Raw genomic sequence first — 24,037 nt, 5'->3', positions numbered from 1 at the left:
TTCCTTTAATCCCCTTCTTAATTAAAAGCTTGCAGGGAGATGTAGTCTAAGAAAGACTCAGGAGCCAAGTTATTGCTGAACACCTAACTACAAGTCTTAATGTCCCTTGCTTCTTGGCTCAGAAATGTAATGCAAGCAGTCTGAGTACAACACAAAATCATGCTATTAAGTACTAACGGCCCTAAAATTATATTAACACAGTGATTAAAACTCCAACAGTTCCACAGAAAACACTTCCAAAAAGTAAATTAATATGATATTTTAACATAACTCTTGAGCAAGTACTCTTATAGCTGTAACATTATAGGTGGTGCAGTGTGACCGCATGCCACTTCTCTTTTTGGTTGCACTAGAATGTTCTTAAAAGAAAAGTGCAGGATTTAAAAAAAGAAACATTCATTCACACCTAGGTGGATGCAGCATCGGTCTGATGCTGCATCTCTCCCCCACTGCCTCTAAGCCCGAGAAGTGAGTGATCAAAGACTGTTGATCACCCCACCTGCACTAGATGCTGTAGGGATCATTGGGATTTTATACATCTTCTATGGAGGTATCCAAAGCTGCATTTATATTGGAAGAATGTTAAAAATACTCTTAACCGGGTCTTCCTGGCCCAGATTCCATTGACCCCTAAACATTGCTTGTTAGGTGTCCTAGCTATTATTCTAATAGAGGACATCCTTAAAAGTGCTATTGCCAGGGCTTTCTTTCAGGCCCGTAAAATAATTCTGAGGCACTGGAAGTCTACAGACCCTCCCACAGTGCAAGAATGGATTACTCAAATGGGTGAGACCATCCGACTAGAGAAGCTTATTTATCAACACAGCTGTAAAAGGAGAAAATTACACCTTTGGGATGATTTAGAGTGGATACTGCGAGCCAGGCCTTCTTGCCCACATCAGTGCCTGACCTTACAAATGCGCTTCTGGAGGAATGGTTAAACATTCCCATAGACACACTCCTAAACCTTGTGGACAGCCTTCCCAGAAGAGTTGAAGCTGTTATAGCTGCAAAGGGTGGGCCAACTCAATATTGAACCCTACGGACTAAGACTGGGATGCCATTAAAGTTCATGTGCGTGTAAAGGCAGGCATCCAAATACTTTTGGTAATATAGTGTATGTTGCTTTAAGTCTAATCCATCCAGCTCTACTCATTTACCAAAACTAGTTTACAGGACTAATATGTGGATTCTTGGATTGAATGTATCTTAAGGTTACCTCAAGCAAATGTTTTGTGTGATCTAACTCAACACTCACTGGTAATTATATGAAATGTGTAGAAGTCAGCAAATGATTAAAAATCTGATTTGGCTCCAGTTTTTGTTTTAATACACTCTGGATATAACATGACAAATAAAGACTTGTAGGGCTTATTCATTTTCTGTTCTTCCACAGGTGTCCCATTCAGCCATGGAGAGAACTGGAAAGTCATGAGAAGGTTCACGCTCAGCAAATTACGAGACTTTGGCATGGGAAAGAAGACCATAGAAGATCGGATTGTTGAAGAGTGTGGATTTTTTACTAAGGAACTTAAATCATTAGAAGGTAAAAAATTAAGATCAAGTCTCCATCACGAAGCCTGTTTTTTTGATAGATGGGTAGTTGGGCATGTTGTAGATTTTCATCTGAACTCCTGGGATAGGAAAGGACCTAAATAATTTGTCTAAACATTTTTTATCCCTTTTATTAGACAACTACTCTACTTTTAAAGTATATATGTCTACAAACATCTTTTGTAATGTTTGTACATTTGTACAAACATTACAAACGATTATAAAAGACATATATACTTTAAAAGTAGAGCAGTTGTCTATAATAAAAGGGATGAACATTTTTAGACAGATTATTTTACTTTCAAAAGGTTTTTATTTTTCAAACCAAAGAAAAGTCATCACAGTACGTTATATCAACATACAACATGGTAAGTCAGGTCACTTGGGGTTTCCTGTCAACTATGGCCTGGTCTTTATAAAGACTTCCAGAGGTATCTTGGACCTGGGCTGGGATCCGGGGGAGCCACAGCAGGACCAGAAGGGGGAAATCCCTGCCCCCGGCACCCCTAATGGGATCATTCTGTGCCAGGGGGTACCCCCCCTCTCCACCGTCACTACCCCACCCCGTAACCTGAAACTGAAAGTTGAAAGCAATTATTGTGGGAGTCTACTACAGTCTAATACAGGGGGACCCCTATTGGTGAATTTGATGTACCTCAAGATTTGCATTGCTGCACAAAATTAAATGTCAAGTGCGAAATGTAGCATCTCCTTAATTCAAACTATTAGGAAGAAAAAAAGAAAGGAAGAGAGGGAGGGGATAGAAAGAATAGGGGGAGAAATATGAGTCAGTCCTTAGTTTGTGGATTCAGGTTGGTTGGGGAGAACACCGGGAGTCAACGAAATGCCTACAAATAGGGCCCAAGGTTCCCAGACAATTTCAAATTTCTGGGTTGTGTCTGTGAGAATACTTGCTAATTTTTCTTAGGACATAATCCAGGAGATCTTGCGTTGTGCTGCCGCTAAGGAAGCCTTGGGTTGTTTCCAGGAAGGATGAGCCAAACACCCCACGGTTAGGTTCGCACAAGAAAATGCAATCAGGCAAAAAATTTAGACGAACACGTGAACACCGTTAAAGTCTATGGATCACGAACATGAAAAATCAATAGTGCTAATTTTAAAGGCTTCTATGCGAGTTATTGTCATAAAAAGTGTTTGGGGAGCCGGCTCCTGCCCCAGGGGACATGTATCAATGCAGAAAAAAGTTTTTGCGGGAGCAGTGATTTTAATAATGCTTAAAGTGAAACAATAAAAATGAAATATTCCTTTTGGAGATGAGGCCCTTGTCCCCATCAACATGAGGGCAAGGGCCTCAAACTTTTTTAAAGTTTTGACGCAGGGTTCCGTTAAAATCCATACCAAACCTTAAGGGTCTGGTATGGATTTTGGGGGGGACCCCTATGCCATTTATTTTTTTAAATTTGGTGCAGGGTTCCCCTTAATTTCCATACCAGACCTGAAGGGCCTGATATGGATTTTGGGGGGCCCCACGCAATTTTTTTTTAACTTTTGGTTTGGAGTTCCCCTAAATATTCATACCAGACTCAAAGGGCCTGGTAATGGACTGGGGGGGGGGGGGAACCCATGCCCTTTTTTTCAATGAGTTTTATCTATATTGCCAAGACCCGACAATTCATTACAGCTGCGATCAGTTTTAAATGACTTTTTTCCCTTTAGAAATGTCATTTTGCTCTGGTACTGTTCTAAACACGCGCCACTTTACAGGCACACTATAGACACCCCCCAGGCACGATATTCAGAGGAATGTTTAATTTTCATTGTTTCACTTTAAGGATTATTAAAATTACTGCTCCCGAAAAAACAGCCATTTTTAAAACTTTTTGTTGCATTGATACATGTCCCCCCCCCCCGCGGCAGGACCCAGGTCCCCAAACACTTTTTATGACAATAACTTGCATATAAGCCTTTAACATGAGCACTTTTGGTTTTTCATGTTAGTGTGCCATAGACTTTAACGGGGTCCTACGGCTTTCGAATTTGCTGCGAACACTGCATAATGTCCGTTGTTCGCTGAACATCTGAATAACCAAAGTTTGGCCCGAACATATGCTCGAGCCGAACTGTTCGCCCATCCCTAGTTTACAGGCTCTAGCTATAGTCAGCTTTGCTCCTAGGAGGATAAAGTGAATCAGTTTTTGTTTAGACTTGGAGATTTGGGGGACATTTGGGGGGCATTAAGTAAGGCGACTGATGGGGACCAGGGGACCGAGCAGCTGGTGACCTTGTATATGAGGTTACATTTTTTTTTCCAGAATGAACTAATCCTGGGACACTCCCACCATGCCCCGGAGCTTACAGCTCCTGAAGCACTGAGGATCTGCTAAGGGGTAGATAGATGCAAGTCTGGTGGGGGTTAGGTACCATCTTGTTAGGACCTTTAAGTTGGTTTCTATCAGGGAAGTGTTTAGGATCCCTTTGAAAGATTTGGCATAAGCTATCTGCCAGGTCTCCAGGTCCCACTCGTGTTGGAGGTCAGCCTCCCAGGTTGTCATGTAGGAAGATTTGGTTGTCGGTAAAGAGAGTGATGAATAGATCACAGAAATGCCTCCCCTTTGCTTCATGGCCTGCCCACACCAGAGTTCATAAGCTGTAAATTTGGGTGAAAGTGGTTTATCCGTCCATAGTTTTTGTAGTAAGTTTGAGATTTGCCCGAATCTGAACCACTCAGAGTCTGGGAGTTCTAATTTGTTGATGCATGACTAAGGGTGATGGGACCCTTGGGGGTGAAGCAGTGTCTATACGATACAGCCGTTAGTCCAGCCATGACTTATAGGATTTAATGTCCAAGTCTGGGGGAAATTCAGGATTGTGAAATAAGTGTGCCAGAGGGTGTCCTGTGGATTAGGAAAAGATGATCCGCACTCCGGTGATTGTTCTTAAGAAGTATAATATTTTGTGACAAGCCACAGTGACCAAACGCAAATAAGAACAGTTGACGCATTTCAGCCTATAAGGCCTTAGTCATAACCACATTACAGACATGAAACTTTGAAAATAATAGTAGCTCCAAGGATCACTGGCTCCACCCATTAATTGTCTTAATTGACTACAGGCAATTATCCAAAAAAGGGGAATCAGCTATACTGCATATTGGGTGATCCATATGTATGCCACTATTTGTCACACACCTTAGAGTGATAATAAGTACATGTGTGCACACACTCATGCATGCACTCATGCACATATACATGATTAAAACACACCATGAAATACAAAAAACATTAGATACAAAAAGTAAAAAATAAAATAAAAATAATAATTCAGGAATGTGAAAAAGATACCAAAGGAGGAAAAGAGAGAAAGAGAGAGGAGGCTCTGGGGAGAGGTGTCCTGTGGATACCAGGGCTGGCCGGTTTCGGAGGTTGTCCCAAAGGGCACAGGAGTGGCATAACGAAGGGGCTAGAATTGGAGGTCAGTTTCTCTTGGGGCACCAGAGTAAGAAGTCCAGGTGAAACAAGGAACTGCTTGCCTTTCTATTCGGACCCAGTCTGGTTTTTCGAGTCTGGAGTAAATTATGGAGAGTTTGGGCCAGTCTCGCCGCCAAGTAGTATTTGTGCAAGTGTGGTAATCCCAGCCCTCCCTTTCGTCTGTGAAGATATAAAAAGTGTGTTGGGGGATTCTGTATCCTGAGTTTTCCCATACAAACTTGAGTATCTTACTTTGAAACGATCTTAGGTGGTCTTTCCTAATGGGGATAGGTTGGGGGCGGAATAGGTATAGAATTCTCGGGAGTAAGGTCATTTTGATGGAGTTTATTCTTCCTAGCCAGGAGAGTCTGTTTTCAGTTTTCGGTAGAAGGGCGGGTAATTGTTAGTGTAGAGGGTTTCTGTGCGGGCTGTTAAGGTGATCCCTCAGTATCTGATTGTGGATTCACTCCAGTCAAACTTAAATGACTGCTGGATAAGGACGACTGTTGTTGTTGGGAGAGAGACCCTAAGGGCTTGCCATTTAGAGTAATTGACCTCGAGACCTGAAATTTTGGAGAACTCTGCTAGAACTTTGCAGAGATTGTTGGGAGGTTAGGGGGAAAGTCAGAAACAAGAGAATGTCATCTGCAAAGAGACCACATTTGTGTGTTTGGTCGCCACATGATACCCCTTTAATACTGGGGTTTTGGCATATAGCTATGGCTAGGGATTCAATGGCAATGGCAAAGATGAGTGGGGATAGAGGGCACCCCTGCCTGGTTCCCCTGGCAATGTCTATTGGACGAGAGTAGTAACCTTGCAAACAAATTTGAGCCTTAGGCTGGGAATAGAGGGCCTGAAGCGCTGTCCAAAACCCCAGTGCTCCAGGAGGGAAAATATGTAGGGCCAGGACACGGAGTCGAAGGCTTTCTGCAAATCAAGAGCAAGAAGTAGACCCTGTTGTTTCAGGCCCCCATCCCAATTAGTTTGTAGTATTGACGCAATATCTATTGCTCGTCTTACTTGGTCAGGGCCCTGTCTACCCAGGATGAAACCCACTTGGTCTTTATGTATATATGAACTAATGAAGGAGGAGAGTCGGTCTGCCATAATTTTGGTTAATATTTTCAGGTCGCTGTTTATTAGGGAAATTGGGCGATAGTTTCCGACTTCTTCCAGGTTCTTGTCTGGTTTAGGTATGACCGTGATGTATGCTGTGTTGAATTGGGTGCCCAGGGGGACGCCCTGCGTTTTGGCATTAAAGAATTTTGTCATGTATGGGGCCAGGGTACCCATGAAGGCTTGGTAGTAGGGGACGGAAAGACCATCTAGGCCAGGGGTTGACCCTTTTTTGAGGCCCTTGATGACTTTCATCACCTCTCCCTCCGTGAAGGCTGCCTCCAGGAGGTTCCCATGTTTAGTACCTATGAACAGAATGGGAAGGTCATCCAGAAACCTGGATATGGAGTCTCTGTTGGTCTGTGTAGGGGGGCTATAGAGTTTGAAGTAGAAGCCTTGGAATGCCTCTAGTATTTTAGTCAGGTTGGCTGTAGGTTCCTGACCAGCACTTCGAATCTTGGTCACGATGTGGACCTTTATTCGGGGGCATAGTTTGGTAGCTAGTAATGGACCTACCCTGTCCTTTTGTGTATAGAATTTGTTGCCACTCCAGTGGATGGCTTTCTCTGCTTTAGTGGTCAGGGCTAAATTAAGTTTCAGTCTGGCTTTGTCTATTTGGGCTATTGGGGTGCCGGAAGGATTCTTTTTGTGTTGAGCCCGCAGGGCTATAGAATTCTTCTCTAGTCGCTCAATGTGAGCCTTTCGTTCTCGCTTGGTTTGAGTGGCTATCTGGATGATATTGCCTCTGATAAAGGCCTTATTGGCAGCCCAGAGAGTTTCAGCTGAGATATCTTCCACATTGTTAAGTTTGAAGTATTCCTAAAGCACTTTAGTAACTTCTGTGGCTCTGATAGGGTCTGAGAGAATGGATTCATTTAGTCTCCAGTGTCCCCGTTTTGTGTAGTGGGCAACAGATCGGATAGACATGACTACTAAAGAGTGGTCTGATAAGGCTGTGTCTTTAATTTGAGCATGCAGGACAATAGAAAGAAGGGACAAGGGGACCAGTGTGTGGTCAATTCTAGCGTATGTGTTGTGTGGGTAGGAGTAATGGGTAAAATCATGTCTAGTAGGGTTCAGTTCTCGCCAGACATCTGCCATCTGTCCTATGAGGGGTCAGACAACCTAGCCCCCAGAGACCAACTGGGATCTGAGGGGTAGGTGGCGGCACATGGGGACCACCCCAAGCCAGGGTGCCCCTGGTAATATATCATAAGTGCAAAATAACAGCTATCGGTAACAGAAATACAGGGATTACTTATGGATCCAAGGCTTGTCTGGACGGTCCTGCCTTCCCTTTCCCCTGAGGGGGCGAAGAAAGGAGGAGGCCCATAGTTTTTACTGTTGGACCTCCCACACCAAGGTGGGATCCCCTAAAAAAAAAAAAAGAAAAAAAAGGGGGGGAACACAAAAAAAGGGTAACATTTTTTGTGTAACCGAGGATCCCTGAGGTGAGGACGAGTCTGAATCATTCCTCCTGAGGACGTCGACTTCTTGAAGGTAGAGAGCGGTGATTCTCCAAGGAGGTCAGATCACTGTTACAGTAAAACAGCCAAAAATTTGTAGAACTGTGGAACCAGTTCAGAGAACATCCAAAAAGTGAAACAAGATGAATCTCTAATTAGTGGGTTCAGTGGAACCAAGAACCCGTCTCTGGGTTGTAAGAAAGGAAGAAAAGGAGCCAGATTAGACAGTGAACGGTCAAGGGGGACCATTATCTTTAGCCTTAATCTTTGCCTTGTTCCAGAGCGGGGATTGGGGGCTAGTAGGTGTTGGTCTTTTGGCCGATCCAGGTATGTTGTTGGACGTGTCCATGTCAGCTTCCTGGAGGATAAACTTCAGGCAGAGAAGGAGTTTTTCACCTTCCGAGAGAAATTGGAGGAGTAGTTCTTTCCATTATCGGAGAACTTAATTGCAAAAGGGAAGGCCCATTTGTATTTAATGTTCTTTTGTGTCAGAACTGACAGCAGTGGTTTCAGGAATCTACTGCGCTGCATTTTGGAGGGGGATAGGTCTGCGAAGATCTGGATGGGGTGACCCTGGCATTGTACCCGAGCCATGGCTCAAGACTGTTTCATGAGTTCCTCCTTCACTGCATAGTAATGAGGTTTGGCAATGATGTCTCTCAGTGTGCTTTCCTAGGGGGTCCCAAGGCTCTGTGGGCTCTGTCCAGCTCCAGGCGCTGTTGGGGGATATTTGGGATCAGATTTTTTATTACATCCTGTACCGCTGTTGGAACATTGGTGATAGACTCAGGGAGGCCCCTGATTTTAATATTGTATCTCCTGGACTTGTTCTCCAAGTCGTCAATTCTGGATAAGGCGACATCCAGTTGGTCCTGTAATATCTGGATATAATCTGAGTTTTGGTTTGTTGCTGCAACAGTCTTGTCTAGCTTATGCTCAATTGTTTTCATTCTGGCTCCCAGATTCTGGAAGTCAGATTTTAAGTCTCCTGTGATTTTAGATGCGCTGTGAGCCAAGCCTCTTTCCAGGAGATCTGACAGTTTCTGGTAAAACTCAGCCATAGGAAAGTCATAGTGTTTGACCTGGTAGTCAGTGGGTGAGGTGCCAGCATGACAGGCTATATTAGGCCCCATGGGGGAAAAGACATAGTCCTCTATGGTGTGGCTTACCAGGGACTCTGCGGAGGCTGGAGAGGGTGTCAACGCCTGCTGGGTACTCACATGAGCCATCAGGGAGTGGTGCAGTGTCTCCGGAGCGATCATTTGCCTGTGTTCCCGGAGGCCTTCTGCGCTGGCAGCATGAGGCTGGGCCGTGGACACCACCTTGGATTCTCTGTGTGGATCAGAGCTACTGAATTAAGGTCTCTCCTGACTGAGGATCTGGGCATAGGGGGGGTTCCTGGGTGCCTGGGGGTGTTGTGGCTGCTGTATACGCCGCTCCCGGAGTAGTTTATTGGTCATGTTAATTCATATAGAAATTAAAATAGGAAGCGCTTACATGTTTCGGCAAATAGCCTTAGTCATAGCCAATAGGCTATGACTAAGGCTATTTGCCGAAACATGTAAGCTGTTTTTATCGTCAATATTCTGTAACTAAATAAAGACTTTGCTCTCCTTATCTACATGTGTGTTAATTAGGTCAGCTGGTCAATTTGTTCCTGTGTCACATCCTAAGGTCTACTCAGGAAGTAATGGAAAAGTTTTTGTTTTATATAACAAGCTGGACAGTGAGGTAAGGGCTGTGTAGGATAAATAGAAAGTTTTTTTTTATTTATTTCTGTAAAAGAAGAAGGTTAATGCTATATTAATACATAGGGGAGCTGGAAATAGAAAAAAGTGAACTTAGCCTTTAATAATATGTATTTGGGTTTTACAGGTATATATGGGGTAGTTTCTGCTTCTGCTCCAATTTAATCTCCCTGGTGGTTTTCCTGAGTGTGGCTTGGGGCTAAATTTCAGTACCATTAGTGGTAACCCCCGAGCCACACTCGGGATTACATTGCAGGATCCTGGTGCGGTAAACTTACCTTGTCCCCAGGATCCTGCGATTTCCCTCTGCTGTGTCTGTGGGTTGTGCCCCCTGCCCGAAGACTCTGTGTGCTGGGCTCCGTTCCCTGCGAGTGTTGCGACGCACGGGGCGGAGCCCAGTGGCAAATTAAAAAAATTTAAAAATCATTATGCATACAGTACACTATACTCTTATGCCGTGTACACTCGGGTGGACTTTTCAACTGGACTGGTCCAAAGGACCGAATCCGGCGGACAATCCGACCGTGTGTGGGCTCCATTGGACCTGCAGCGGACTTTTTCGGTCAAAAATCTGACAGACTTTAGATTTGGAACAGGTTTCTAATTTGTCCGAAGGACTCGAGTCCAGTCGAAAAATCCGTTCGTCTGTACGCTAGTCCAACGGACGAAAACCCACGCTAGGGCAGCTATTGGCTACCGGCTATCAACTTCCTTATTTTAGTCCGGTTGTACGTCATCACATACGAATCCGTCAGACTTTGGTATGATCATGTATAGGCAAGTCTGTTCGTTCAAAAGTCCGTCGGAAGTCCATCAAAATTCAGTCGAAAGTCCGTTGGAAAGTCCGTCGGACCAGTCCGGTCGAAAAGTCCGTCCGTGTGTTCACGGCATTACAGATTACATTACTGTATGAAATTATTTCACATCCCTTTTGTCCCTAGTGGTTTGTCCAGTGCCCTGTATGCAGTTTTATATGATATATACTGTTCTTTCTGCCTGGAAAATGGAGATTGTCCCTAGCAAACCAAAAAGTGTCCCTTTACGTCAAAAGTGGTTTTAGACCAGCTAGAAAACAGCGATAGTAAATTAGAACACTTGCAGAATTGAGCGATAGTGAATCGTGGGGAAAATCATTTTATTATTATTATAATATTATTATTTTTTATAATTATTTATATTGATTTATTATATTATAATTCATGATTTTGTGTTTCAAACTTTATCATACCCGGGATATCTACTAGACTCTTGTTTGGACAGATTTAAGTGTGTTATTGCTAAGAATTACAGGCCTACAATATAAAATACCAAATTTCTATGCAAAATAATTGTACCGCTTTGAGACGCAAAAATCTGACATAATTATACCGCCAGGGAGGCTACTGTTGAATTTCAAGAGTAATCATTGCTGCACTGGTGATCTAGATTTGTTCTTCTGTCATAACAGGCAAACCAGAAGACTTGACCATAAAAACAAATTTTGCCATTGGAAATATAATTATGTCAATCATCTTTGGGCACCGTTTTGACTATCAACATCCTATTTTACTCCGACTCCTTGGACTTATAAGTGAGAACATGAAGCTGGTTGGGAGTCCTTCAATTGCGGTAAAATACAATTGGAGTGTGTTTGTATGTGTGAAAATAGGCTATACTGGGATTGATTTAATAAAACTGGAGAATGAAAAAAATTGCAACTGTGCATAGTAGCCAATCAGCTTCTAACTTCAGCTTGTTCAATTAAGCTTTGACAAAAAAAAAAACCTGGACGCTGATTGGTTTCTATACAAAGCTGCCCCAGATTTTGCACGCTCCTCTAGTTTTAGTAAATCAACTAGTTTTTCTAGCCCACTTACTTTGTTGTAGCCTCTAGGCACATCCAATGGTGTCCTTTTTCTGTACAGTGTTAGGAAAAATAACTTGTGCTCACCTGGATTTATTGCAGAATAATAGTAGATAAGAAGGATAGTTAGGAACATTAGGATACTCAAACACTGTCTGAACATACAGCCCTACTTCTAAATTTCTTCACAATATTCTCTGTGCTACAACAGACTATGCTGTGTTGACTGGTTACAAACTGACTTAACGAGACTTCTTAGGAACCAAGGTTATGGTGGTATCTGGACACCAATTTCCTAAATATATTAGATAAGAAAGTTCCTGTGTTCAACTCGTTCCTCAACCAACCACTCACAACCTTAAAGAGGACCTGTTTTGTGGAGGCTATGCCCAAAAAAAGCAGTCAGAAGGCAAAACACCAGTAACCAGTATTCCCTGTTGGCTCGCTGAAGCTGTTCATTTTCCCTGTTACTGTTACTCTGTGTAGGGATGGCCACCTTGGTAGGGGTTCAGGACTTTGTTTCTTCATGTCACACTTACCCAACTGATTACTAGGGATGAGTTTTGAGTTCGACTCGAACATGAGTTCGACTCTAACATCGGCTGTTTCGATTGTTCGAAGAAGATCGAACATTATGGGGCGTTCGCGCCAAATTCGAGTGAATATTTGTTCATGGTGTAGCAACCTACCATGTCGCCCCATGCTTATCGTGTGGATTGGGCTACAGGAATTGCCACAGTGGAAACTACTGCCATTGCTGCTAGAGAGCAACAGGCCGTGATCTCATCAGCTACTGTGAGTGTTCCCAAGGGAGATGTCGCTGTTACCCCTTCCTCAACGGACATCACCTTTATTTCCATGTCTACTACACCTATCCCCGTTGCACCTGTTCCAAGGATGGTGGGATATGCGAAGGCTTCCTGCGGCCGTGGTCGAGGCCTACCCCAGAGACTACCCGAACCGGAGCCGGAGAAATACATGGATCCGTGAGAAGTCCACGTCAGGAACGGGTGAGAGTTCAAAGGGGAACATATCTGGGACTCTTTGTAAATATTTGCCAGCAGAAGAGTTGAGAGACTCGGAACTAGATTCTATGTCGGATCTCTCCGGTGATGATGATGTGTTTGAAACAATGTCACAGGAACTGTTGTGGGCCCAGGGTGAAGATGTTGCTTCTTTTTTAACCTTCTCAGAGTGGACAGCCCTGAATTCTGGGAAGACATCACCTTTCGTGGAGCTGCACAGTACTACCAAAGAGACATTGTCTAAAGTTGCTAGTTTGCTTTCGACACCCGTCAGATCTATAGTGAGTAAATCACCAAATTCTTGTGTGCCTCCTGGTTTGGGGGAAAATAGACCTTTGCCTAAACTTGCCTGTTTACAGAGAGTGCTCCCCAAGCAAGTTGCTACAGAATATGGTCTGGAATTTCCCTATGTTACTCAGGACATTATGCAGGAAATTGAGACCAACCGGGAACAGTGGTACCGTGAAGCTGTTTGGGACTATTTGTCTGTGCCAAACCTTTCCGGAGAGCTGGGTGTTCTGTTGCCATGGATGAACGTTTCAATGGATGTTTCCTACATTGGAACTATGGTTGGCACATCTATGCTGACAAAGTGGTCATTTGCAGACCCAGAAAAGATGATGTTGTATACTTTATCACTACCGTGGATAAACTAGGAAAGAAACTGACATTGCCAGATCCTCGGTTTTATTGGTGATTATGAAAAGGAACTTTGGGGTGTGTAGTTAGAAAGTGTCAGTGTCTAGAGATCTCCGTGGTCAAGAGATAATATTCACCTCAGCATTTTCCAGTCCAAAGATTCTTCGTTAGCTGGACTTTCTTTATTGAAAGGATGTAATCCACTCAAAGATAGGGATGGACTTTTAAGTTACTTTAGTTTGTTTCCATTAAAAGGAAAATATGTGGGAAGAGAGTGTCATTCTTCTTCTGGAATGAGGCTTTGCTCCTAAACTGTTTAGTGATGATACTGTACATATCTAGAGTGTGTTTTTTTTCAGGAACACTTGGATCTCCTATCAAGCTGTTAGGCTTTTCAGCTAGATAGATAGTGGGGTTTGTGACGGTTCTAATGTGATTTCTTTTGCGAATGTGAACATGTTGTTGTATAAATGTTGAAACTGTAAGATTTCTATACTGTCTTTTCTTCTTCCTTATCCAAGTTCTAAGTTCAATTACCTACTCTCAGGCTTGGGAGTTATTTTGACAGATGTTGAGGACAACGTCTATTGTAGTGGGGGGAGTATGTAGCGCTGGTAGATTTTCATCTACCGCTTACAGGTAAATTTAGTGGGTTATCTGTTTTATACATCAGATTTAGCCTCTGTTCCAGTTTGGCTGTGTTGCATGTAGTTTCACACTGTGCCTGTGAGTGTCATTGTCGCCATGGGTCGATGTTGGAAAGGCAATGCGCTGAAGCGTATGGGTGCTCTTCTGTCCTGGAGATAACTCGGTGGAGGTGGTCCTCCGAGTTGCATTCTGGGAGAGGGTATATATGGGACAGACGCCATGTTTCAGGGGTTTTTTTTTTCGTTCCACCTGCTGGCCCTCCTGGCCGACAGGTATGTGTTAGGAGTACTACTGCGTGGTCCTCCGACCGGGAGGACCACGTTGCTCCAGCGTGTGGGTGGGCCCAGAAGCCTCTCTGGGGCCTACCACAGCGGCGAGGGAATGGTCTTGTGCTGTCTGTCCTATGAGAAGAAGCTGGACAACTGAGAAGATCCCAGGGGAGGACCCATCATGGAAGGATCATGCAGAGTGCTGGTCTGGAGAGGGGCCTGCTGACTCAGTTGGAGGACGCATCCTAAAGTTAACCTACCGCATAGTACTGCCAGGTTGGCTTAAAGGTTCTAGTGCTGTGTTTGCTGTCCATCGTAAACCATTACATCCTGTGGCAGAGGATCGTATGGGTTTCTATTCAATTCAAGTCTGTGGCAGAGACTTTTGTTCGTGCTGTGTGCCGGTTGCTAGGTTAGTGAGAGAAACCTATCTGGGTGGGCAAAGATTCAATTCTAAAAGGAGAGTACTTTCATCTACAAGATTCCAATTCATAATACTACATCAAGAAAAGGTATTTGAACTTCCCTGCAACTCTTCTCCTACCTCTTTCCTGCTACTTCCTTCAGTTACTTTTTATTAAAGCATTGGAAAAGATACTCAAGTGTCTGGTATCTACACTGTCTGGGATTAAACTCAACGGGACCCTAGACTCGGTTCTGGTGAAATTGAGGTAACAAAGCTGACGGCAACAGCCCGCTTTAAACCAGCAGCTCCACCGTGAGTTAGTGCTACATATATATATATATCCACTGCATTCTAGTCTAGCCAAGCCTATATCTGACTGCAGGTAGTTCCTGGTGTATGTTTTCAAATTCACTTTCAGGCAGACAGGCAGGTGATTCAGTGATCCGCAGTGCATAAAATATATATACTGTCTCCTACATATATATCCACTGCATTCTAGTCTAGCCAAGCCTATATCTGACTGCAGGCCATTGCTGGTGTACATTCCCAAATATACTTTTAGGCAGGCAAGTGATTCAGTGATCTGTAGTGCATAAAATATATATACTGTCTCCTACATATATATCCACTGCATTCTAGTCTAGCCAAGCCTATACCTGACTACAGGCCATTCCTGGTGTACGTTTTTAAATACACTTTCAGGCAGGCAGGTGATTCAGTGATCTGCAGTGCATAAAATATATATATACTGTCTCCTACATATATATATCCACTGCATTCTAGTCTAGCCAAGCCTATATCTGACTGCAGTCCATTGCTGGTGTACATTTTCAAATACACTTTCAGGCAGGCAGGCAGACAGGCAGGCAAGTGATTCAGTGATTGGCAGTGCATTAAATATATATACAGTCTCCAACATATATATATATATATATATATATATATATATATATATATATATATCCACTGCATTCTAGTCTAGACAAGCCTATATCTGACTGCAGGTAGTTCCTGGTGTACATTTTCAAATACACTTTCAGGTAGGCAGGCAAGTGATTCAGTGATCTGCAGTACATAAAATATATATACCGTCTCCTACATATATATCCACTGCATTCTAGTCTAGCCAAGCCTATACATGACTAAAGGCCATTCCTGGTGTACGTTTTCAAATACACTTTCAGGCAGGCAGGTGATTCACTGATCCGTAGTGCATAAAATATATATATACAGTCTCCTACATATATATATCCACTGCATTCTAGTCTAGCCAAGCCTATATCTGACTGCAGGCCATTTCCAAATACACTTTCAGGCAGGCAGGCAGGCAAGTGATTCAGTGATCTGCAGCGCATAAAATATATATACTGTCTCCTACATATATCCTCTGCATTCTAGTCTAGCCAAGCCTATACCTGACTACAGGCCATTCCTGTTGTATGTTTTCAAATACACTTTCAGGCAGGCAGGCAGGCAGGTGATTCAGTGATCTGCAGTGCATTAAATATATATACAGTCTCCTACATATATACCGTGGGGACGGAAAGTATTCAGACCCCCTTAAATTTTTCACTCTTTGTTATATTGCAGCCATCTCTTCAGGAAAGCCTATCACATCTCCAACTAATCTCCTACCACTTCCATCAGCTCATTCCCCACAGTTACAACCTTTTGTACCACCTGCCCCACCCTATAGGGCGGCACAGTGGTGCAGTGGTTAGCACTCTCACCTAGCAGTAAACAAGGGTCGCTGGTTCAAATCCCAACCACGACACTACCTGCCTGGAGTTTGCATGTTCTCCCTGTGCCTGCGTGGGTTTCCTCCGGGTACCCCGGTTTCCTCCCACACTCCAAAGACATGCTGGTAGGTTAATTGGCTTCTGTCCAAAATTGGCCCTAGTATATGAATGGGGACCTTGGATTGAGGGCAGGGATTGATGTGAGTGTGCGATGTTCAGGGTTAGGGAAAAAGGGTCAGGGTTGTAGACCCACACTCACTCAGGTTGAACTGGATGGACTGGTGTCTTTATTCAACCTTACTAACTATGTAACTATGTAACTATTAGATTGTAAGCTCTTCTGAGCAGGGCCCTCTTAATCCTCTTGTATTTTATTGTATTATAACTGTATTGTCTCCCTTTTATATTGTAAGTGCTGTGTAAACTGTTGGCGCTGTATAAATCCTTAATAATAATAATAATAATTTGCTTAAAAAGTTCATTTTTTTTCCTCATTAATGTACACACAGCACCCCATATTGACAGAAAAACACACAATTGTTGACATTTTTGCAGATTTATTAAAAAAGAAAAACTGAAATATCACATGATCTTAAGTATTCAGACCCTTTGCTCTGACACTCATATATTTAACTCAGGTGCTGTCCATTTCTTCTGATCATCCTTGAGATGCTTCTACACCTTCATTTGAGTCCAGCTGTGTTTGATTATACTGATTGGACTTGATTAGGAAAGCCACACACCTGTCTATATAAGACCTTACAGCTCACAGTGCATGTCAGAGCAAATGAGAATCATGAGGTCAAAGGAACTGCCTGAACAGCTCAGGGACAGAATTGTGGAAAGGCACAGATCTGGTCAAGGTTACAAAAAAATTTCTGCTGCACTTAAGGTTCCTAAGAGCACAGTGGCCTCCATAATCCTTAAATGGAAGACGTTTGGGACAACTAGAACCCTTCCTAGAGCTGGCCGTCCATTCAAACTGAGCTATCGGGGGTAAAGAGCCTTGTTGAGAGAGGTAAAGAAGAACCCAAAGATCACTGTGGCTGATCTCCAGAGATGCAGTCGGGAGATGGGAGAAATTTGTAGAAAGTCAACCATCACTGCAGCCCTCCACCAGTTGGGGCTTTATGGCAGAGTGGCCCAACGGAAGTCTCTCCTCAGTGCAAGACACATGAAAGCCCGCATGGAGTTTACTGAAAAAACACCTGAAGGACTCCAAGATGGTGAGAAATACGATTTTCTGGTCTGATGAGACCAAGATAGAATTTTTTGGCCTTAATTCTAAGTGGTATGTGTGGAGAAAACCAGGCACTGCTCATCACCTGTCCAATACAGTCCCAACAGTGAAGCATGGTGGTGGCAGCATCATGCTGTGGGGGTGTTTTTCAGCTACAGGGACAGGACGACTGGTTGCAATCGAGAGAAAGATGACTGCGGCCAAGTACAGGGATATCCTGGATGAAAACCTTCTCCAGAGTGCTCAGGACCTCAGACTTGGCCAAAGGTTTACCTTCCAACAAGACAATGAGCCTAAGCACACAGCTAAAATAACAAAGGAGTGGCTTCACAACAACTCCATGACTGTTCTTGAATGGCCCAGCCAGAGCCCTGACTTAAACCCAATTGAGCATCTCTGGAAAGACCTATAATGGCTGTCCACCAACGTTTCCCATCCAACCTGACAGAACTGGAGAGGATCTGCAAGGAGGAATGGCAGAGGATCCCCAAATCCAGCTGTGAAAAACTTGTTGCATCTTTCCCCAAAAGACTCATGGCTGTATTAGATCAAAAGGGTGCTTGTACTAAATACTGAGCAAAGGGTCTGAATAATTAGGACCATGTGATATTTCAGTTTTTCTTTTTTAATAAATCTGCAAAAATGTCAACAATTCTGTGTACTTGTGTATATTTTCGGTTAATATGGGGTGCTGTGTGTACATTAATGAGGAAAAAAAATGAACTTAAATAATTTTAGCAAATGGCTGCAATATAACAAAGAGTGAAAAATATAAGGGGGTCTGAATACTTTCCGTCTCCACTGCATTCTAGTCTAGCCAAGACTATATCTGACTGCAGGCCATTGCTGGTGTACATTTTCAAATACACTTTCAGGCAGGCAGGCAGGCAAGTGATTCAGTGATCTGCAGTGCATTAAATATATATACAGACTCCAACATATATATATATATATATATATATATATATATATATATATCCACTGCATTCTAGTCTAGCCAAGCCTATATCTGACTGCAGGTAGTTCCTGGTGTACGTTTTCAAATACACTTTCAGGCAGGCAGGCAGGTGATTCAGTGATCCGGAGTGCACAAAATATATATACAGTCTCCTACATATATATATATATATATCCACTGCATTCTAGTCTAGCCAAGCCTATGACTGCAGGCCATTGCTGGTGTACGTTTCCAAATACACTTTCAGGCAGGCAGGCAAGTGATTCAGTGGTCTGCAGTGCATAAACTATATATACTGTCTCCTACATATATATCCACTGCATTATAGTCTAGCCAAGCCTATACCTGACTGCAGACCATTGCTGGTGTACGTTTAAAAATACACTTTCAGGCAGGCAGACAGGCAGGCAAGTGATTCAGTCATCTGCAGTGCATAAAATATATATACTGTCTCCTACATATATACCCACTGCATTCTAGTCTAGCCAAGCCTATATCTGACTGCACGCCATTGCTGGTGTACATTTCCAAATATACTTTCAGGCAGGCAAGTGATTCAGTGATCCGCAGTGCATAAAATATATATACAGTCTCCTACATATATATCCACTGCATTCTAGTCTAACCAAGCCTATATCTGACTGCAGGCCATTGCTGGTGTACGTTTTAAACGACACTTTCAGGCAGGCAGGCAGGCAGGTGATTCAGTGATCTGCAGGGCATAAAATACATATACTGTCTCCTACATATATACCCATTGCATTCTAGTCTAGCCAAGCCTATACCTGACTGCAGGCCATTCCAGGTGTACGTTTGCAATGACACTTTCAGGCAGGCAGGCCAGGCAGGTGATTCAGTGACCTACAGTGCATAAAGATATATATACAGTCTCCTACATATATATCCACTGCATTCTAGTCTAGCCAAGCCTATACCTGACTGCAGGCCATTCCTGGTGTAATTTTTCTAGTAAACTTCAGGTGGTGTTTTGCTAATCCAATTTTACAGCATGTCTGGAAGGCCACCAAGGAAAGGCAGACGCTCACAGGCCACTAAAAAAGGGCAAGTAGGCTCTGTGTCTACAGCCAACAGTGCTGGACACAGTGCATCCTTAGCACATGGCCGTGGGGCACACTTGTCCTTTTTTTTGACAGCTTGCCGTGTTGAGCCACAACATGCAGAAGAGTTGGTAGAGTGAATGACAAAGCTGTCCTCATCTTCCTCATCCTCTGTCACCCAGGCTAAGAGAAGTTTGGCTGCCAATGCAGCTGCCAAAGCGGCCTATTCCATCGGCTAAATGGCATCAATCACTCCTTCCCTAGCCCCACCATCATGTCCTGAAGAGGCAGCATGCCCTCCAGGGGCCAGCTTAAGGACAGCCAACTGACTGCATCACACCACAGAGCTCCGCATGTGCAGGGCACTGCTGACTCCGCACGTTTTTTCAAAAATTCTTTGCTGTAGGCCTTTTTTGAGACATGTGCAGCAGATCACACCATTGCTGTTTGCAACATACCTCTGAAGCGTATCAAGTGTGGCCAATACAGCAGCCGCTTGGGCACCACATGCTTGACCAGACATATGTCGAGCTCCCATGCAGTTCATTGGCAACAGTATTAAAAGACCCACACCAAAGAACAAGGTGGATCCCTCCCTGCTCCTCATCAGCTGGGATCTCCAACCCCACTATACCTTCAGTCCTCTCAGAGACCTGCACTGAGAGGAATGAAGGTGTACAATTAGGTGTCCCAAGCACTTGCGGGCAATCTGCTAGCGGTACATCTAAATCCAATTGTAACAGGCAAATTTCCCTACCCCAGTTGCAAAAGAAATTTGGTCCCAGCCATCCACATGCTCAGCAGCTGAATGCTAGTTTGGCTAAATTGCTAGCACTCCAACTGCTGCCTTTTCAGCTTGTAGACTTTGCCCCCTTTTGAGAATTTTTGGAATGTCCTCAGTGGCAGGTTCCCAAATGCCAATTTTTTTCTCAGAATGCCATTCCCGATCTCTACCGGCATGTGGAAGGCAATGTCTTGGCCTTGTTGGACAGGGCAGTCAGCGGTAAGGTGCATATTACCACTGACTCATGGTCCAGCAGGCATAGACAGGGACGTTACCTTTCTTTCATGGTGCACTGGCTAACCCTGCTGGCAGCTGGGAAGGATGTAAGACAGGGTGCAGTAATGTTGGAGCTTGTTCCGCCACCACGCCTCCAAAATACTGTTAGTGGTGATTCTGCCACACCTCTCTCCTCCACCACCTCCTCTTCTTGTTCCTCTATGGCCTCTTCCTGTGCAGATTTGTCCTCGGACCAAGCGGTGCTCCGTAGGCGTTCTAGGGGCTATGCAAGCACTCAGGCAAAAAGATGCCATGAGGTGCTTGAGTTGGTCTGCTTAGGGGACAGGAGCCACACTGGAGCAGAGATTCTGGCAGCTCTGCAGGGACAGGCTCAGAGGTGGTTGATGCCACACCAGCTTCAGCCAGGAATGGTGGTTTGCGACAATGGCACCAAGCTCCTCTCCGCCCTCCGACAGGGACACTTCATCCATGTTCCCTGTTTGGCTCACGTCCTTAATTTGGTGGTGCGGCGGTTCTTGTGCAGGTACCCGGGCTTACAGGATCTCCTGAGACAGGCCAGGAAAGTCTGTGGGCATTTCCGCCGGTCATAAAATGCCAGTGCTCGGCTGGCTGACCTTCCAAAGGAATGCAACCTGCCCAAGAACCGCTTCATCTGTGACATGCCCACCAGGTGGAACTCAACGTTGCAATGCTGCAGCGGCTGCACACACAGCAGAGGGCCATCAGTGAGTACCTGTGTGAGTATGGCACCAGGACAGGGTCAGGGGAGCTTGGCTTTTTTTCGCCACACCAGTGGCTAATGATCAAGGATGCATGCACTGTCCTGTCACCATTTGAGGAGGCCATGAGGATTGTGAGCAGTGACAGTGCATGCATCAGTGATACTGTTCCTCTTGTCTTCCTGTTGGAACACACGCTGCGTGGAATAATGGACAGGGCACTTGAGGCAGAACAGAGGGAGGAAGAGGAGGACTTCCTTACCTCTCAAGGCCCTCTTTATCCAGACAGTAATTCCTGCAGGCCAGCCTATCACACAGGAAGAGGAGGAGGAGGAGGATTGTGTCAGCATGGAGGTGGAGCCTGGAACTCAGCATCAGCAGCAGTCTTCAAGGGATCATTTTCAGTCCCCAGAAAACCATGGACTTGTACGTGGCTGGGAGGAGGTGGCTGAGGATCATGTTGTCCTTAGTGACCCAGAAGATTCTGGACTGAATGCCTCAGCAAACCTACGCTGCATGGCCTCCCTGATCCTGCAAAGCCTGCGAAAGGATCCTCAGATTCATGGTATCAAGGAGAGGGATCAGTACTGGCTGACAACCCTTCTTGATCCACGTTACAAGGGTAAGGTTGTGGAACTTATCCAGCCTTCGCAGAGGGAGCAGAGGATGAAACATCTTTGGGAGGCCTTGCAGAAAGGTTTGTGCAATGTGTTTCCAGAGCCTGGGAGGTTACAATTTCCTGGCCCTCCTGGACAACATGATGCTGAGGCTTCAGTCAGTCACAGAAGGAGAGGTGGAAAAGGTGTGCATCTGACCGATGCGTCCAGACAATTTTTTAGTCTGCAGCCCCAAGGTCTGATTGGTTCCAGCAACCATCGCCAGCGTCTGATTTACATGCTGCAGGAATACCTTGGGGCAAGATCAGACTTGGAGACCTTTCCAACCGAAAATCCACTGGGTTACTGGGTCTTGAGGATGGATCACTGGTCAGAGCTTGCACAGTATACAATTGAGCTACTAGCCTGTCCTGCATCCAGCGTTCTATCTGAATGCACATTCAGTGCTGCTGGAGGCTTTGTAACCAATCACAGAGTGTGCCTGTCCACAGACTCGGTTGATCGGCTCACCTTCATAAAAATGAATCAGTCTTGGATCACCAGCTACAAAGCACCTGATGCTGATTTAACCGATTAATTTTTTTATGAATGTGAGATCCCTTGAAGACTGCCTATGCTGATGCTGAGTGACTATCCTGTTATGCTGAGTGACTATCCTATTCCTCCTCAATGTTCACGTTGATAGCTTATAAGAAAATTTTTGTTTCAGGGCACCAGCACCAGTGCCTAAAGCCCAATTTTTCTGTCCTGTTTAACAGGGGAGTGTAATTACAATTTGTGCTGTAATATTTTGCAGCAGGGCTCGTTCATGCGCTCAACTAGAGTATCTGTGAGGGGTTGCAGTGTTGTGGCACCACCACCACTGCCTAAGGCCCAAATTTTCTGCCCCTGTTTAACAGGGGCGTGCAATTACAATTTTTGCTGTAATATTTCGCAGCAGGGCACGTTCCTGCGCTCAACTAGAGTATCTGTGAGGGGTTGCAGTGTTGTGGCACCAGCACCAGTGCCTAAAGCATACAGCCACAAAATGTATTAAGACAAAATTAAGCAGGTCCATAGATCCAGCTTCCTTTCAAGCAAGGAGAACAGAGAACAGCACAGTAGTGACATATTCAAATTGCACTCCAAGTCTTGTGGGAATAGCAGGCAGAGGCAGCGATACCTTAGATCAGGGATATGCAATTAGCTGTTGCAAAACTACAAGTTCCATTATGCCTCTGCCTCTCTGTGTCATGCTTGTGGCTGTCAGAGTCTCGCTATGCCTCATGGGACCTGTAGTTCTGCAACAGCTGGAGGTCCGCTAATTGCATATCCCTGCCTTAGATGATCTCATACTGTGGATAAATATAGTAGAAAACATCTGTTGTAATTCCCAGAGGTGGTGAGCGGTCAGCGCACTTGCTTGTAGTGTCCTCCTAGCACCCAAGCAAACATGTAGATGAAAGAAAACCAGCAGCTCAATCTTCCACAATTAATGAGTTTATTAATCCAGGTGTGGTACAAAATAATGCAGGACTTACTTGTTTCGACGTGTAACCTTAATCATGGCTATGATTAAGGCTACACGCTGAAACACATAAGCCCTGTATTATTTTGTACCACACCTGGATTAATAAACTCATTTATTGTGGAAGATCAACCTGCTAGCTTTCTTTTATCTACATGTAAGCAGAGGCAGTGTTCTGCTATTTTTCAGGATACCGTTTAGGAATAAATTACATTTCTAAATGTTCTCTGTAAGAAAGTAAATTCTCACTTTTAGGGGATAGACAAAGGCACTTCTTTAAGGCCAAGATACTGATTATGTAGCATCTTCTAGCAATCTCCCAGAGGGGACACTCCTTCAACACAGAACCCCTTTGGGCAGAAGCCCAGGAGATAAAACTTTCATTAGAGGCTGGTCCCAAATATTCATGATCTCCTTAGCTCACTCCAACAAACTCTATAGTAATTCACTGAACATAACTCAGAATAAAACCAGACAGCTGGAGCATGCTTAACAGCAGCCAACAGAATCATTTATAATGGCAGTAATCAACCTGAGCTTTGCACAGTCAGAAGTGAAGGAATACTTGCACCCTAACTACTTCTTGCAGATCACAAAAACACCATAACACATACTACAAAATAGCAAAGTCCCAACATTTGTATAATATTATGTCTTGTTCTTAGATGTACAATTTCTTTCCCATCTTCTATTACCTGTGTGGAACACACAGCAAAGTGATGCGGAATATAGAAGATATACACAATTTTTTGAAGGCAGAGTTTGTGGAGCACCTGAAAAAACTGGATACAGATGACCAGAGAGGGCTTATTGATGCGTTCCTTGTCAAGCAAGAGAAGGTAAGGATGTGCTGCAAGCTATAGTGGCTAACTCTCTGATTTCCTCGCAAAGATTGTCCCAGCTGTATATAGTCTTGAGATCTCATTATACTCCAGCTTAGTTCCACAATATGGGAATACTTACGGACCTTCTAAATGTTATAGATGTAAAAGAAACAGGGGTGACCTTATTCCACTTCCTTTGGAGGTGCCCC

At 44.2% G+C, this 24,037-nt stretch overlaps 1 protein-coding gene across 1 annotated transcript in view; it reads left to right on the top strand.

The window, feature by feature from the left end:
* The window catches only part of LOC141139201 (cytochrome P450 2K4-like), a 47,577-nt gene that overhangs the window by 4,735 nt on the left and 18,805 nt on the right, over window positions 1–24,037 (top strand). Inside the window, exons 3-5 of the mRNA XM_073625119.1 lie at window positions 1,397–1,546; window positions 10,763–10,923; window positions 23,670–23,843. Coding sequence (XP_073481220.1) covers window positions 1,397–1,546; window positions 10,763–10,923; window positions 23,670–23,843 — 485 coding nt within the window. The remainder of the gene's footprint in view (window positions 1–1,396; window positions 1,547–10,762; window positions 10,924–23,669; window positions 23,844–24,037) is intronic.

The sequence above is a fragment of the Aquarana catesbeiana genome, linkage group LG04 (genome assembly GCF_042186555.1).
Source record: "Aquarana catesbeiana isolate 2022-GZ linkage group LG04, ASM4218655v1, whole genome shotgun sequence".
NCBI lineage: Eukaryota > Metazoa > Chordata > Amphibia > Anura > Ranidae > Aquarana > Aquarana catesbeiana.
Note: the sequence above shows the minus strand (reverse complement) of the source record. Positions and strands in the feature narration are given on the sequence as shown.